General features: G+C 34.9%; 1 protein-coding gene across 4 annotated transcripts in view; it reads left to right on the plus strand.

The window, feature by feature from the left end:
- Positions 1-1,740: 1,740 nt before the first annotated feature.
- The window catches only part of LOC148944383 (protein FAM135A), a 76,980-nt gene continuing 60,046 nt past the window's right edge, over positions 1,741-18,674 (plus strand). For 2 of the 4 annotated variants that reach the window (XM_089100260.1, XM_089100262.1), the window contains exons 1-5: positions 1,741-1,850; positions 7,229-7,336; positions 8,779-9,034; positions 11,306-11,550; positions 16,626-16,655. In XM_089100260.1, coding sequence (XP_088956386.1) covers positions 7,260-7,336; positions 8,779-9,034; positions 11,306-11,550; positions 16,626-16,655 — 608 coding nt within the window. In that variant the 5' untranslated portion in view covers positions 1,741-1,850; positions 7,229-7,259. Of the gene's footprint in view, positions 1,851-7,228; positions 7,337-8,778; positions 9,035-11,305; positions 11,551-16,625; positions 16,656-18,674 lie in introns of those variants that run through there. The other 2 variants (XM_089100261.1, XM_089100263.1) reach the window with 2 other exon arrangements.

The raw sequence follows: 18,674 nt of genomic DNA on the forward strand, positions 1-18,674 counted from the left end.
AAAGAGGATTACACTGAAAGATTCAAAAATCGGCTTAACAACTTTGTCTCTTAGATAAATCTGAAATTTACAATTGAAATTCCATAAATCCTCCGGATAAGGAGACCTTAATACCAGGAAACAAATTTTTGGGAACACTACCTCCGTGAAAATATAAAACTCATATATCGTTTTCCGATAGATTTAACACATGTGTCTATAAGTCTGCGGGTCCAATAGTCTTTACAAGAAATAACCCAAAAATGTTGGTTTGCCGGAAAATTTTACCAGATAAAAGACTATTTCCGTCTTCTGCTGGAAACTTCCATGCATAAAATTTTATTACAACTACTGCTACCAACTCACTGCACCACCAAGCCACCTGAGGTTTATACAGCTAAACACGCTGCCCCTCCCTACAAATTTGTTCAAACCTTCCTTCTTCACCCTCCCAAGAAGTTCGTATTCTCTTTAAACTTTTCCTCACAACGTCCTCTTTACCCATTTGGGACGAACTGTACTTCGTTTGGCGCTAGGCGGTGGGCCGACGAGGACAGTCTTTGGTAATCTGTCATTCTCCATCTGCAGAACGAGTCTTATATATGGTCACCTGATCAGTGAGCTGGGTGCCCAAAACAATCTGTCGGCAACTTTTCTAGAAAACATTTAGCAAATCTTCCTCCTTTTTCGGAGGGCCCACACTTCATAAGCTCTTGGCTCCAGGAAACACCAATTCTCATTGTAAAAGCAGCAAAAACAGATCGTTCAAGTATGGGGACCACAAAACAAAAAATTACTTTTTCTTTGCAAACGGCTTGTAACTCACATCCAAAAAAAGCTTTCTGCTTCAATTTGTGAATTGTCCATTAAAGATCAAGGTAACCTTAAGGTTTACAAACATCTTTTTATTGAAGCACGGAGTCCCTTAAAGTAAGGGTCTGAACATGACCAAAAGTTTTTTCGATTGCTCGGAACATATGTGCATAATTACTAACCCCAAGGAAACACCATTGCAAAAATACGAGAAAGGAGAAAAAAGTTAGTTTCCTTGAAAACAAGCTTGCAAAATGGTAAAAAAAAATTCTACGAAAGACCTGAAACTCTTATCTGTGAATCTTCAGGCCACCAAATAAGAATGTTGAATGAGCTTTTCTATTGGCTAATTCACTTTGTTTTTTTCATAAATCATCGAATGAAAACAAAGGCTGTTTGATGTGAAAAATCATTCATTGTTTACTGACAAACCGAATAATAAACTTTCAGCAGGACCGTGAATTTTTTACAATAAGGGATATAAAATAAAGTGTACTCTTGTATTATGTGGGCCTTTCTAAAAAGCCAAGTTTGGCTAATGCTAATGAAATAAAATAGGATGAATATATAATAGGTGAGAAACAAATTTGGACTTTATATTTGCACATTAAGGGGGGGGGGGAATCATAGCATATATTAAATACGTAACCTAGCCTAACCTAGGTACCGCCCCCCCCCTAAACCCCAAAAAACAACAGTTTAAATATAGTTCCCAGAGTGATAAACCCTTTGTTTATATGCATAGACCTGTTTCTCATCATACGTCTTGGTCTATTTCGTGACTGGTTTCCGTTGTCTATTTCGTGACAGACCCACATAATGCAAGAGAACCAAATAAAGTTTTAAAATCACCCATGTGTCCGACATTCTTCATTTAGCGGAGAATCGCGGCAATTAGCGATTTTTCTAACATTTTTGCGAAAAAAGTAAGTTAAGAAAGAAGAAGAACGGTAACTAAGTATTAAAATCCGAAAATCAATATTTCTGAAAGGATTGAGTGCGTGGACAAGATTTGGAGCTAGACGGATATGGATTTGTGTTATCTATAGTTTAAAATGGTAGGTTTTTTTTTCATAAGTGTATCCTTGTCCCCTGCCCCCCTCCCAAATACAGTTAATTAGCCTAGGCTAGCCATAGGCCAAACAAAAGCCTGTAGGCTATATAAATGTAAAATTTTAGGTGACTGGCTTATTCCAAATATTTCATAGGGGTGAAACTACACATAATATGGTAAATTTTCAGCAGTTCATATTAGGCTATTGACTTACAAATAAAGTGAACATAGCCTACTAGGCCTACTTGATGCCTTTTTTAGGTTATGCTCTTTACAAATATAATAATCATTTTTGTTGGAAATGATTTTTACCCCCCCCCCTGTAGCCTATATACCAATTCAGTGTATATTTTAACACATTGGGGGGGGGGGGGGTTAAAGTTTAAACTTAGCCTAGGCTACCTCTCATTTGCATCAGAAATAAATTTTACCCCCACCACCCTAATGTGCAAATATATACCCTGAATTGGTATATACAGGGGTGGGGGTTAAATTCATTTCCTACAAAAATGATTAATATAGTTAGAAAGACCATAAAACAAGGCATCAAGTAGTATATATGAACTACCAAACATTTGCCCATAATAGTAGCTCTACAGAAGGAGACATGTTCATGAAATAATATAGGCCTAGTATTTTACAGATTCCTTAATTTTTGCTCTTTTCAGATATCATCTTTGCATTTCTGCTAATGCACCCCACCCCCCTCGTGTTCCCTGACATGGCACTAAATAACATATTTTTCTGATGTTTTGCATCTCTTGATGCTTTGTATTTTTGTTCTTTTTTAAAAGGTCAACCTAGGGTAAAAGACCTCTTTTTGGGAAAGACCACTTTTCTTTGTCATTCTGGAAATTTAGAGGTGAGTTTTTGGACTACCCCTATTTTACTACAGCATGATGCAATGTGAGGGTAGTTTCAAGAGCCCAACCTTCTTGGTGAAATTTCTGCCAATAGTTTGTCAGCATAAATTAAAAATGTGGTCTCTATTTTGACAGTCAATTGAAACGAAAAAAAATATATTGTCTTTTATAGAATAAAGCAATAAAAGTTACATTTTTAGAATCAGAAGAAAATCAGCTTTCTGTTAATATATGAATAAACCTGAAACACTGAAAGCATATATACATAAAAATAAGATTATTAGTATCATAGGCAGCGCACTAGAGCTACCTAAGTAAAGAACAATGTGGGCACAATGTGTTTTTTTTTCTCCATACCTGGGCACTTTGTATCAAAGGAGTCGTCATAGAAACTTCAAAAAGGGCTCATTCGATTGGAAATTGGAGTGGCTAGTGCCCTTTTTAATAGTCGAAAGTGATTGGAGGGCAACTAGGTCCCTCCCCCCCAACCCTCATTACCCCAAACACATCCAATCAAAATTTTGATATAGCCATTTTGTTCAGCATAGTTGATTTCCAGATAGAAAATATCTTTTTGAGGAGGACACTCCCCCACAACCCTCAGGGCAAGAGTTTTTAATTATGCCCTGGGGGCATATAAGGTTTTTATAGAAGGCATTGTTGTAAAAACTTCAAAACAGGCTCATTCAATTTGAAATTCAAAGGGCTAGTGCCCTTTTTAATAGTCAAAAGTGATTAGAGGGCAACTAGCCCCCCCCCACGCTCATCATTCCTCAAAACACATCCAGTCAAAATTGTGAGACAGCCATTTTGTTCAGCATAGTTGATTTCCTGATAGAAAATATATTTTTGAGGAGGACACTCCCCCATAACCCTCAGGATAAGGGTGCTAAGTTATGCGCTTGGGGGCATATAAGGTTTTTTATAGAAGGGGTTGTCATAGAAACTTCAAAACAGGCTCATTCGATTGGAAATTCAAAGGGCTAGTGCCCTTTTTAATAGTCAAAAATGATAGGATGGCAACTAGCCCCACCCCACGCCCCTCATGCCCCCAAACACATCCAATAAAAATTTTGAGATAGGCATTTTGTTCAGGATCGTTAATTTCCAGATAGAAAATATGTTTTTGAGGAGGACACTCAACCCTCAGGGCAAAGGTTATAAGTTATGCCCTGAGGGCATATAAGGTCTTTATTGAAATCTTTGTTGTAGAAACTTGAAAAAAGGCTCATTTGATTTGAAATTCAAAGGGCTAGTACCATTTTTAATAGACATAAGTGATCAGGGGTATTTTTTGTTGTTGTTGTTGTTTAGACCAGGGCACTTTGTATCGAAGGAGTTGTCATAGGAACTTTGAAAAGGGCTCATTCAATTGAAAATAGAAAGGGCTGATGCCCTTTTTAATAGTCAAAAGTGATTGGAGGGCAACTAATCCCCCTTCCACACCCACCCTCCCATTTGCCTATTATGTTTAAAAACTAAATTTTGCCTTAAGATTAAATCAAAATACAGTGTGATAATGCTAATTCCCAATAAGGCATCTCAGCAGTATCCCAAGAACAACTGAGGGTATTATGTTCAAACTTGTGGGCTACTTCTGTTCTTAAAATTCAACCAAATCAAAATAGCATAAGTGTATCCAAGCTATCAAAGAAAGTAAACAGATTTTTTTCAAATGGTATCAATTTTTCAATTTCAGGTCAACTAGAGGAGGTATGAAACTAAATTAAACATTACTGTTTGTGTCCAGATTTTTAAAAGGGTGTATGTCAGAACAAGGGTGTAGGCAAGAACAAAATTTGCACTTTACTGAAAAAATACAAATGAATGTGCATTGTCAGTTTAATATACACATACTGATATTTAGTAATCAAAATGTTTATATTATTTGATTTACTAAAGCTATAAAAGTGAAAACATTTATATTATTTTCAGTAAAGTGCAAATTTTGTTCTGGCCTTGGGAAGGCATAGCGGTTTTGCGCCCTACTCATATTAATTTCTGCTCGTTTTGAGTTTGACTTGGTTATTTATTGTAATTTCTGTTTGTTTTGGGTTTCATTTATTTATTGATGCTGATTTGTGGTAGTTTAATGCTTGGTAGATTATTTGATTTTATTTTGCTCATTTTTTGTTTAATGGAGTTCTTTACTTTTCTTTGAAAAACTTATTTTGTGGAAAAAGTTTTTTTTAATTAATTCCCAAAAAGAGGTCCTTGTAGGCAAGTTAAGTCAATAAACTAATAATTTCAAGTGTTTTATCTTGCATAATTTTAATAATAGCAGGTTATATTTTTACCTATTTATTGGTATATACAATATTCTCAATTCCTCTTTGGTAACAAGGTGTGATGGTTTTAGTTTTACATAATTTTGGTCAATTGGATACTGGTTTTTTACCCTATTCTACCTGGGTGTATTCTTTGTCTGGCAAAAGTAATCGGCACATCTGATTGCAAAAGAGGTACTGGTGCATTATGCAGGCACTGCTATATACTGTATGTGGAATGTCAAACAGGAAATGCTACAGTCAGACAGGAGAGACAGATACCCAGTACTAAAACAGTTGTTAGAGTGGAATTGATCTAATATGAATGTTGAAATTACAATTTAGGATTTGCCAAAGACAGAAAAAGAGGCAGTTGAAATTTTACAGGATAAGGGGCTATTGCCCAAGACAAAAGGGTGCAAACCCTTTATCCTTGTATGAGAAGCATATTGGACAATATTGGAGGTGTTGTGTACAGCAATGTAAGCAAAAAGTTGGTTTGCTAATAGTAAAATACCATTTCTTACTGCAGTTTGTTTCATTTATTTCATTGATTATTTTTTAGCAATTGTGAACAACAATACAACATTCTGGGTGCATAATTGTAATTCTTATTATTTTGTTTATAAACCATTATAACTCAGTATCTGTCTCTCCTGTTTGACTGTAGCGTTTCCTGTTTGACATTCCACATACAGTATATAGCAGTGCCCACATAATGCATCAGCACTGCAAAATAATTTAAGATTTGCTGGATATTGAATACAATTTTAAAAATGATTGAATATGTAGATATGGTATCTATTATCTTAATTCATACTTCAGAGTAAATTCAGATCCTTCATTGACTTGTGCATTGCTCCAGAGTTAATGATGTGGTTGATCAAACGTCATATACACCTCACTAGTGCTTCCAGGAAACACTATTCCATGAGACATCCAGTAATTTCTTGAAAACTTCATCATTGAGGGCTCAGACTGTTATATCTGAGACACTCCAATGGCTGACTATACAGTAGGAGAAAAACTGTTGATGGTGTTATGTTTTAACTGATTGCTTGAACAGTTTCTTTGAATGTCTGCTTTTATCATTGCCAATATTTTGTGAAGGTGACAAGTGAATTAGGGAGGGGGTGGGGGTTGTGAAGTTAGCTTATAGGTAATAAGGAAAATCCTTAGATTCACTCCAAGCTGCAATGTAAGATAAAGTAATTTAAGAATAAGTATATCAGCTCATTGCCAGCAGTACACTAGTGTAGATGATTTCAACTCCTTCAAGCATTCATCATAAGACTTTTCTTTCATCTTTGATACTACCTTATTAGCTCTGTTTTGGACTCCTTCCAGAAGCTGTTCATCATCCCTGCACTCTGATGATGCTATGGGGCAAGTTTGGGGACAAGTGTTGTGAGTCATACACAGGGCACATATAAGGTTTTTATGGAAGGGGTGGTTGCATAAACTTTGGAGGGGGCTTATTTGATTGGAAATTGAACATTGTACTTCCCTTTTTAAAACTCAAAAGTGATTGGAGGGCAACTGACCCCTCCCCCCATTCCATCTTTTCCCCAAATGCTTCTGATCACAACAGAAACCCCCAGAGCGCAGGGCATGTGATGCAAGTTATGCCCCAAGGGCATATAAAGTTTTTATGGAAGGGTGGTTGTATTACGTTGTATAAACTTTGGAGGAGGTTCATTTGATTAGAAATTGAATGTCTTAGTTTCTTTTTTAAGAGTAATAAGTAATCAAAAGGCAATTAGGCCCTATGCCCTCTTTTCCCCAATTGCATCCATTCAAGTATATAAGTTTTTCATGGAAGGGGTGGTTGTATGAACTTTGGCGGAGGCTTATTTGATTAGAAATTGAAAGTTTTAATTTCCTTTTATAAGAGCCAAAGTAATCAGAAGGCAAGTAGCCCCCATATGCCCTTTTTTCTCCAATGAATCCAACCAAAATTTTGAGATAGCCATTTTGTTCAAAATTGTTCAAAGATCATATAACAATGACTCCAGAGTTGACACGACCCTGCAGAGACAAGGGATATAGGTTTTAATTTATAACCTGGGGACATGCTGAATTTGCCCAAGCATTAGTAAACTGTCTCTACATAAACCACCTGCTCATAATGCTAAAGTTTGACATTGGTTTAATGTCTTTACATGTTCAGGTCTTTCTGAAGCTTAAATAAAAAAGCTTAAAATTTAAAGCTTTTTAAAGCTTAAAATTGAAGCTTAAATTTTCTTTTGTAGTTGACACAGTTTGACCGGCTCATACCAAACTATGGGAGATCTTCAAGCTTCTATAGAGTTTTTTGTTGAACTTGGAAAATTCTATAATGTGGACTTATTCCAAAGAGGGTGAGTTTTATTAATGATTGCTTTTTCAGTTTTAAGTCTAACCTAAGCTGCTGTTTTACAAGTTTTTTCTATCTTTCACTATTGTGATCTGGATGCTCTCCTTGAAAAATTATCTTCTTTGGAAAAATTAATGTATAAACTTGGAATTAAGCTTTGTGCCATTGTTGTCTTCATCAGTCACTACAGAATTAAAAAGTGATGTGTTTTATGAATAATTTACATTGTTATTCCTGGCTAGTTTATATAGAATGGTTTTGTATAGAAGCTTTAGACAGTGCTCATTTGATCAGAAATTGAATGTTCCAGTGCTCTTTTAAGGTTTAAAGTAATTGGAGAATAGTCCCCTTTCCATGCCCTATTTGCCCCTAAGCACCTCTAGTCTTATGTACCCCTAGTCCTAGTCTTAATTTTGAGACAGCTAGTTTACTCAGAATTATTGACTCAGGGGCAATATTACCCACACCCTAAAATGTACAAGTGGTCCATTCTAGGTGTCAAAATGGTTTGAAAATGAGCCAAGTCTAACCTGTAGAATTCTGGTGACAGGGTGCAAAGATAAGGCCAGTCTTGACTGGGTGGAAAAATTAACTCAGTAATACCTTTACAAGTTTGGGGAAATGCTACTTAAATGAGCTACTTCCAAACTGCAGACTCACTTGGTGCAGGAACAAGCTTAGTCCTGATTTGGTGCAAAATTAAGCCAAGTCTGATCTTAAGTATTTTAATTACATGGTGCAAAAGAACTTATGTCCTTTCTTAGTGTAAAACAAAGCTGAGGACTGACCAGATGGGACAAAAAAAGGTTGGTGTATTGCATTTATTTGGATGGGAATTATGCACATGATTGGAAAACTCAAGTAGGCCAGTAAACCCTCTGACATCTGTAACACCATATCTCACTTCCAATTCTTACACACTTTCTTCAGCATTTACTTTTATTTGGAAAACAATTTGTTTTTCATTTTTAATTTCTTGTAAAAACTAATTTATAAATTATGAATGTAAGGAAGCTGTAATGTAATGAAAATTAATGAAACTTAACAGGAAAGATTTATTGTTGGTCAGGATTGTAAGGTTACTTGGAGGCAGTACCAATTTATATGCAGTATTTCATGGGGTCAAACCTAATTTTTTGGGGGGCCAGTAGGTGGAGGTAACTTCAGAAAAAAATACAAAGAGATCAGATGGATTATTAAAAAAAGAGTAGAAATTATATCCAATATTAAAACATAGTAAAGGCTAGTGTTAGTCAATGTAATTTTTACAAATTGTAGTGTATGCACTAAAATTGTTTCAGGCATTGCATAAAAGGAAACAATAGATTTTCTATTTTCTATAAGGTCTGCTGTAGACTAACTTCTTGACCTTAAAAGCTAATGAATATGATACCTGTGTTGTTCAAAACCATTGGCTTTGCTTTTTCACCCCCTCTCTTATTTTAGCATTTATCAAATTAGAACTACAATTCGAACTTCAGCAAAGACACTATCAAGATGTGAAGTTACACTAAAAAACCGTCCAATCACAACACAAGTCACAAACAAAAGAGCCAATGCAATCAATTCAATACTTTACCCTGCTGTTGTAACTTCTGGCTATCTAATATCAAAGACGTTTCAGATACTGTACAAATCTGAGGATGTATCTCTCAATGACTTGGCTGTCTTTAAGCTTAATATACTTGTGGATAGCTCCAAGGTATTTTTTTTCATTTTAGCTTCATTATTATCCTTTTGTTTAAGGTACTGGAGTTTGCCTACAACTTTTCAATAACCCATTTGAAACTTTAAGGACAAAACGAGACTAAAATGAGAGGCTATAAGGAACAAAAAAATTTAACTATTTAGAGGATAAAAAAAATGTTTTGCCAAAATGTTTATGGATCATATCATATACTGTTTTTGGTTTTCATAAATTCTGTTTTTTTAAGATGAGTTTGTAAAATTACTATCTGCCAAGTTCTACTGGATGCTATTGTTTTAGTAAGATTGATTGATTTACTAAAACAGTCTCAAGAAACCTATATTGCAGTTTGAATTTCTGCCTGTATCCATCAAGGTAAAATAAAACTAAAAAGCTGGGTATGAGCATGAAAATGCACACAACAAAATATGCAAGTTCATTGTTCCAAAATTATAACTACTATTTTGGATTCCTAAGAAATGTTAACTATTTCTTCTTTAAATCCTTAAAGTTATGTAAAAAAAAACATTACCATACAAATTAGATTCGGACAGATCTAAATCTGTATATTTGAAATATCAGCCAATAGCAAATAAAAAGAATTGAACAAGCGATTTTTTGTGGAGTCAGTTAGTATTCTGGCTTTATACAAAAAAATGATGCTTATGATACCATCCTCAAGCTTAAAAAATAAATGATAGAAGAATATTAAAGCTATGTTTAGGTGTGTGTATGTCTGTGTGTGAGCAAACCAAAGCTTATAATAACCAAAAGTTCTGAACTGCGTTTAAAAAGTATCTAATGAAGAAAATTTTTAATTCTAAGGTCATGAGGCCAAATTTCGTTATTCCAGGATAAGTTTTCTGAAAAATAAATTACAGGAAATGGCCAAACAGAATGAATAAGAAGCACTGGCCTCTGCAGTTGTTGTAACCCGAAATTTTCTTCAATTTAGGTTTATAGTTTGACAGCTTTAGAAGACTTTTGAATAGTGTTAAGCAGTAAATAGTAGGCCTTTTTTTGGCTCATCAGTCTGCCAAGATCTTACATCTTCTGACCAAAAAATGATTTTGGAAGGAAATCTAACAGCTCTGACCTTCCTATTCTAGCACCTCTGGTATTATTGGAAAATATATCTGCCTTGTACTTAAAAACCAACTATCTAGCAATACGCGGGCCATGTCGTTTTACCAAAATTAAAAGCTGCAATCTCATAATTTAAAAGCCTAAGGCTGTTGACTGTAACCTGCGTCTTACCTCTAAACTGATTGCTGATTATGAAGAAAAAGACTTAAATGTCAGATTTTTGTACATTCATTGCAAAATGTAGAATGCAACAAAGCCAAAGAACCTAGAAAAGGTTTTTTATATTTAGCCTATAATAAATCAAGTATATTTCAAAAATTATGTTTGATTTCAGCCAAACTTGGTATTTACATTAACTACATATTTTCCAAAAAGTGCTTGATTTTCAACAAAGCTTGTATTTTATTATTTCTGAGATAGTAGATTTCAAACTGTTGGTTTACAATACACCTTACAATCTAAGCCACGCAAGGATTTTCAATGTTTCTGACTGGAGGGCCCCAAGTAGGACCCTTTGGACTGTGCTCATTCTGATTTCCCCTTGCTCCCAACTTCGCACTTACAGACATGTTAGCTTCATACCACATAGCTGATAAAACTAGCAACTCATTACTTCAAAATATTACATTTGTCAAAGCTAATTCTGGAATTTGACATTATACAGTGTATTTTGAAACAGCACACCCCTCCCTTCTTGGTTTTCCAGGATTTTTCATTCGCTAATGCAGTTATTTCGTCTATTTTTCACTCGGCACTTTTAGACATAACTCCTTTGTAAATTTAGCCTAATTTTCTGATTAGTGATTGTAAAAAGTTAAACATAGGTATGAGAGGAAATGTAGCCGTTTAAGAAAGGTAGATTGCGAGAGCTGAATCAGATTGACGGAAAATAAACTATTGGGAGACTTAAAGAGAACCTCTTTTGTCCAATTTTGTAGTGCAATTTCTTGATCTTGAAAACACTAAACTCTTTTGAAGTTTGCTTCAGAGGAATTGCTTCCTAATTATTTAACAGTCTTGAACATATTAACATGTTTCAGGTTTTTATTAGCAAGTTGTTTTAGAACTTGACCAGTTTTCTGGATTGTCAAGGCATCATTATGCTGGATGGAATAAATATCAGTTCAAACTTTTATAGGAAAACAAATAATTTTTTTTTGTTGCTTTTATTTTTAGTTTATTTTATTTTTTTCTTTGTAGGTAGAAGAATGTATTGCAAAAGCTGAGTTTACGTTAGTAATGGAGCTATGGTTTACAGATCAAGGTTACGATATCCATGACTCTCAAGCTATAATTTGTGTATCTCAAAGAGCTCTCCAGATTCATTTTTCTCCAAGCAAGGGACTTTATTACCACCTTCCTGTACTTTTTGATTGTTTTCATCTTGGTGCAGTGACCGTATCAGGTTTTGGCGCAATTACTACGATCCATCAGCCTTCCATAAAGTAAGTATCATAGTGACTACTGTGGTACAAAAAAAATATGTCTATTTCACACACTTTTTTGAAAGTGACACCAGAAGGGATTCCAGATGGGGAACTTTGATTTGTGCTTGGGAAATATTTTTAACAATTGGGATACAGGGTTTTGGTGAGGTGAAAAGCACAGATCATCTAAAATTAAGGCTTGTGTGTTTTATAAGGGATGTTTTTTTTTTCATTCGATTTTAGCCAAAACAACATTTTTTTTTATTTTTCTACACTTCTGTTTTGTTGTATTCTTTGGGTTGTAGTTGGGATCCAAGACCATCTCTGTAATAAAAACTCCTTCTGTGACAAACTTAAACATTAATATCTCCTTGTTCTCGTGCATAAAGTTTATGAGAGTTTATTGACTTCACCATGAAAAGCAGAGTATTTGCAAATCTGGTCCCACTTCTGAATTCTACCTGCTGCTAGAATATAACTAAAATGCCTAACTAGGCTGTCAGGGTAGCTGCAAAAAGGATTTTAATGCTTGTGAATTATGATTACGATTGTATTGTAGTATAGACAGAAAGACACCTTCACATGTGAAATACAAAAGGGAAGCTTCACACCTGTTAAGTCCCTGTACTATGTTCTACATTGCAATTTTTTACTTGCTTTAATGCTACAGATATAAGCCTAGGGCTACGATGTAGCCTTTGAAAAGACACCCCATGAAGAGTCAAAATCACCAGATTATTGCAAATTTATTTTGTATTAATCCAGATTATCTGCAAATTATTGCAGATATCAGCAATAATTTGCAGATAATCTGGATTAATACAAAATAAATTTGCAATAATCTGGTGATTTTGACTCTTCATGGGGTGTCTTTTCAAAGGCTACATCGTAGCCCTAGGCTTATATCTGTAGCATTAAAAATTCAATATACAATGACTGCAATTTAAACCCTAGCCATAGTACTTTCTTTGTTTCGTTTTACTCCTTGTGTTATGTATGTAAAGATATCCCAATTCGTATTTAAATAGTTTTTATGGTGTTTCAATGAAATTCTGAATCTTTAGCACGAAAGTCAACTGCATGAAAATTACTAGGATGATTTCCTTAGGAAGTATTATTTTTTTATGATAAGAACTTGCTGGATCACTATCTATAATTCATTAAAAAAAACTTTTTCCAAACAAGAACCTCTTCTAAGGACAGCAAAGAGCCGTATTAAAACACAAAATGAGCAGAAGTCAAATCATATAAACTTTCAAATTTGAAAGGAAGAGAAATTACTGTCACTGAGTATATAAATCCTAAAAAGAGCAGAAACTAAAGCTTCCAGGATATTGCAATACATTGTTATGATTACCTGGCAATCCACAGTGCCTTGTGGTTTGTCTTGATATTTATTTGTGAATAAATTGTAGGGGTAAAGGGGCTTATAGTACAAAAACGTCTAAGTGGAAAAAAAACACATTTTTGCTATGGACATTTTTAGTGCGTTTTGTTAGTGTATTAAGCTCGAGTTGGAGAGCCGCTATTAGGACCCATCAGTCATACAGATTGACAATCTGTACATGACTCTTATTTCAACATGGTGTAATATATCTCATTTGTTAAATATATGCTTAACATGCCGTGATTTAGATATCTATGTTACAGTATAAGCGTTAGGTTTGTAATCAGAAAGCTTTTAATTTTTAAATACTTGATTTGGTGGAAACTAAACGCCAATTGCCATGTATGTAATTAGCGTTTTATGGTTTTAACTTTTTTTTTCTCAGTATTATCCTCAGATTTGTACTCAGCGTGCGTAGAAACTTCAATGCCAATTTTGATGATACCAAATGCAATTTGTGAAATGTGTACTTAGTGTATTTTGATCATTCACATTGCGACCTTAAGACTTTTAAGTCCTATTCTATAAGTTATCGGTATTTCGTTGGATATGAAGTCTAAGAAGTCTCTTTTGAAAACTTGATATTTGTATTGTTTTAGGCTTTTGCCTCTGAATCTCGTTAGATTATGTATTTTTTGTTTGTTTTGCCTTCCATCAGTTTTGTTGAAATCTTGAAATTCTAATTCCATTCTGATTTGAATCCCATTGGTGCCTTGGGGCATACAGGATGTTGAAAGAATGATTGTATGCACTCTGATCAGTTTTAGCCCATGATAAAGGCTCTAGCAATCGAATGAACCATGCTCCTTATATTAATGACCATCCGTTCTGTGTGATGCGACTTAGGGGAAATTGTGGTAGAAGGCGTTGAATTATTTCTATGCAAAGTCTTCGAGCCTCCTCTTTTCTACAATTACTCTTTGATTTTACATGATTCTGTTAAAACAAAATAAGATGAATATGAGCATGATTTTTCTACTTTAGTCTTAGTGTTTAAGCCCTCATTTATCACTCCCTTAAACGAAAATGTTGCCTTTAGGTGGCAAATCAGTCCCCAAAAGGAATGACTGGGTTGACTGAATGAATGTTCTGTTGGGACAAAAGAAGCCATAAGTGAACTGAGTTCAAATCATAGTGATATTAGATATTCGTCTTTTTGCTACCAAAACGAGTGGCTTAGGCTATAATGTCAAATTTCCTTTTTTATATTTCAAAGATGCTTATACTTATGCTGTTTTAAGGATTAAAAGTCAGATCCTAAGGTAGAAATATTGGCCACTCTCCATGCTTTTAATGTCAATGCATAATATAACGCAACTTTTGACTTCGGTTCGACGTTCAGATATTATTTTTCAGTTTGACGTCCAGATATTACTTCTACCCGCAGTTTCGTATAGATCAGTAACTCCTGTTTTCGGACCGATTGTGGCGAGATATAGTTCTTAAAAATGAAAGAGAATTCTTGATGAATGTTCCTGGTAGGCTAATAACAGACCAGTTATTATTTCTCATAATATCAGTACTTTTTTAGAGGACACTGATCACATAGAAAGCTAGTTAAGTTTACACCATTAATGTATCAGACTTACCATATGTTCCCTTTGCTAGTTCTAGTATGTTATTTTTCTGCTCTCCTACGGTTTTAAAATATCACGGAAAAACAATTTCGCTATCATTCCATATTTGGGATTCAGCTCTATTCATCTACTAAATTATATTTTTTAAATTTGATTTACATTTTGTATTACATGATTAAATTACATTTTAAAAGCCTATATGGTTTTTTAGATTAAAAATACGTTTTATATTAAATAAAAGCTTTGGAAAAATGGACAGTTTTAATCTTTTTAAAGCAAGCTTAGATTGTTCTCCAAGAAAAACTCTAAGTAGGATGAAGAAGATCTCGGTTTACTCTAAGTGAAGAAGAGACGGAGATCAAAATTCTTGCTCAATGAATGGGTAGATTCTTTTTGGTGCAAGCTACAGCTGCAAGCTTGTCGTAAAATCACTTGCGCCAGAAGAAACATATACCTTAATTAGACCGTGTGTATGTGCGGAAAAATCCTAAGATTATAGGTATATGACTATGGAACTAATTTTCCTATAAAGGAAATATGTCATCTATAATGTATTACAGATAATTACTTGGTTAAGAAAAACAACCTGTCTTCCTAATTTAGTAACTGAGATCAATGAGCACTTGAACAAGGTCTAGACCTTACTCATCCATCCAATCACCTATGACAAAACAGCAAATCCAAACCGAAAATCAATTCCGAAATAGAGCAAAATCAGCATTAATAAGTATAAGTCATTGTCCCAACACCAAGCCATAGCACCTTAAATATACAAAATATAATATTCCCCAAGTAATCACCACATATCAGGGCTCCTCAGATGAAAACTCATTGCCTATATAGGTTTCGGCGCTTCAATTTCATTACCCAGGCAAAAAGAGCGCGCCATGCCATAGAACCTATGGCATATCCCCATGCAGTGACACCTGTGGAATATCTATGAATCAAACAATACCCAAAATTATAAACATATACCCAAATATTCTCCAAGCGTCCTTAACCATCATTCACCTAGCACTGAATCAAACAAAAAACATCCCAACTCTGAAAGAATATCCTTCCGCCAGTCTAACTCCCCTAATTGCATAACCATAAATGTCAACCAAAAACTTTTCACTTTCAAATTTAAATTCTACGAGCTGATTTCCAAACATTTTACGTAAATAAGCACCTACATGTATCGAAACAAACCTTAAAATCAAAAAATATAAAGGGAAAAGACAAAAAAAAAAAAAAAAAAAAAAAAAAAAAAAAAATCCAACAAACTACCTCAAAATATCATTCAAAATATCTTGATAATTTTTATTATACTAATTTAAAAGTTGATTATATTGAAAAACTTTTTAAATTGCCAAGCAAGTTTATTGGTGGAAAAACCTCTTACGATTAACTTATTGCTCAGTATTTGACCTCTCTTTTAAAATCGATGTCGCAATGTCTTAGGATAGTAAAACTTTCAGAAATAGATCAATTGGCCAAATTAGAACCTGGGTAGGTTATTCCAGTATCTGATTCCAGTAAGTCCCTAATTCGAAACTTTGACAGATTCTGAGAAGAGGGGTCTAATCATGCCTTAACGTTCAAGAAAAAGAAGAAATCCTGGTTTAGAATCGAGCTTAAGTCGAGTTTGCAACCAGAACTATGGTAGGGGGGGAAGTAGACTCTTAAGTGAAACTTGTATTGAAGACGAGATTGGTCCATATAGTCTTTGAGGCCTATCAGTTATGGAAGTGGGAAGTAGGAACTTGAAACCACCTTCTTGGGTCCTCATTTAGGTCAAATCCTTTTATCTGTAGGTTCTATCATGCTTTTTTTTAAATATCAATTCTGTTGAGTTTTGTTTGTTTTTGTTTTCCTTATAAAAATGCTATCATCTTTTGAGAAAAGTTTTTATTAGTGTTTTATTCCAAGGAGTAATTTTCTTAAGTAGTCCAAGGCTTTCCAACCTTGACCCCAATTAATCTGGAAGAGTCAGCGTTATGATTGGATGTCTAAAGTCTACACGATTCTAAGTTTGTCGTCGTAATCTCGGAGAACCATTTATCTTCATCAGTATTCTGTAAATTTATATTTCAGTGTCCCATTGTACTCTTACTTTTAATGTGTTTTTATTTTTTTTTTGCTGCAAGGAAAGGGATCCTTAGCGTTGTACAAAGCTGGTAAGCCAACCGTTTATCTCCTTCCTATTCTTGTTTTTTTCTTTACATTCTTAGGAAAAGAATAATAGTAAATGGGTTTTAAAAGCTTCTGTTTGCTGAAATATGGTTAACAGGAATTAAACAAAAAAGTTTTGATCTATGTTTCTACCACTATATTGACTAGCTTTGCATAAAAGAAGCATGTAGGTAAACCTTATTTCTAGGCAGTCGCTATCTTAGTGAAGTCATTTCTTTTCTGATTATGTAGCATGTTCAAACATTTCGTGGTAACTAACTGTAAATAAAAAATGACATATTTTTGAAGCAACCGAAACTCAAAGGAATTTTATCCTAACAATCGTATCAACACAATTTCTTTTTGATGGTAAGTCCAAATTTCTAATGGACTTATTTTTTTTATGTTATATGTAAATGTATAACATATGTTTCAAAATTTATATAAGATGCATTGGGGAAAAGAAGGCATGTGGGCAGGGGGCTTGTTGCCCTCGGATCGCTTTTAACTTTTGAAAATGGAACTAGAACTTTCAATCTACAATTAAATGAGACTCTTCCAAAGTTTATAAGATCTCCCCTTCTATAAAAACCTTAGATGACCCCGGGACATAACTTACAACCCCTGTCCCAGGGCTCTTGGGGACACAGTCCCTCAGAGCCTGGGAGGCACTCCCTTTTTATAACAGTGCCTCCCTTTTTAGGAGGCATTGTTATATGATACTTGCACTGCTTTGAACAAAATGGTTACCTGTATCTCAAACTTTTGATCGGATGCATTTGGGGATAAGAGAGAAGTGTGTGTGTGTGGGGGGAGGGGGGGGGGGTAGTTGACCTCCGATTACTTTTTAGTCTTAAAAAGGGAACTAAAGCTTTCAATTTCCAATCAAATGAGCCTGCTCCAAAGTTTATGCGGCAACCCCTGCTATAAAAGCCTTATGTGCCCTCAGGGCGTAATTTAGAACCCTTTTCCCAGGGCCTTGGGGGGTTGTGTTTACCCTGGAGACCTTGTTATATGATCTAAATACATTCTTAGACCACAATGGCTATACATGACAAATGAAACTCAGAGAGGAAAGAAAATAACAAAATGAAAAATAAAATAAAAAAAGGTGAAAAAACGAGGATTTTGTCAGCCAGTGGCGAACCATGAACAAGAAAGGTTCGATTTTCGTTAGGTTTCTTTTCTTTCTTTCTTGTTCGGCGCTGAGGACGACTCAGCGGAGGTTCTTGTTGAAATATATGCTAATTTCTTCTTGTGCATGGTTCGCCAGTGGTTGAGAAAATCCTCGTTTTTTCACCTTTTTTTATTTTATTTTTCATTTTATTATTTTCTTTCCTCTCTGAGTTTCATTTGTTATATGATCTTTTGACTATTTTGAACAAAATGGCAATTTCATAATTTATATCAGATAAATTTGGGGAAAAGAGGGCGTTCGGGGGGGGGGGGCTAGTTGCCCTCTGATGGCTTTTGACTTACAAATGGAACTAGAAATTTTGATTTACAATCAAGTTAGCTTCTTGAAAAGTTTATACGACCACCCTTTCCATAAAAACCTTATATGCCCCCGAGGCATACAATTCTACCCCCGAGCTCTGGGGGTTGTGTCATCCCCGAAGGCAGTGTAATATAATCTTTGGACTGTTTTGAACTAAATGTGTATCTCAAAATTGCGATCGGGTACATTTTTCGAAAAGAGGGCTTGGGGGGGGATAGTTACCCTTCGATCATCTTACTCTTTAAAAGGGAACTAGAGCTTCCAATTTCCAATAAAATGAGCTCCTTCCAAAGTTTATACGAACACCCCTTCCATAAAAAAGCTTGATATGCCCCTGGGGCATTACATACATACAACTTTAAACATCACTGTATGAGAAGGCGGGCTGAACTTGAACACTTGCCCCTGAGCTCTGATGGGTTGTGTCCGACCCCGATTTTTCTTTTATCTGATCTTTGGACTATTTTGAAGTGGAAAAGAGGGCGTGGTAGAGAGGGGCTAGTTGCCCTCCGATAACTTTTGACTC

Source organism: Artemia sp. Qi Xiang Cuo, chromosome 14, assembly GCF_049724085.1.
Source record: "Artemia sp. Qi Xiang Cuo chromosome 14, ASM4972408v1, whole genome shotgun sequence".
NCBI classification, from domain to species: Eukaryota; Metazoa; Arthropoda; class Branchiopoda; order Anostraca; family Artemiidae; genus Artemia; species Artemia sp. Qi Xiang Cuo.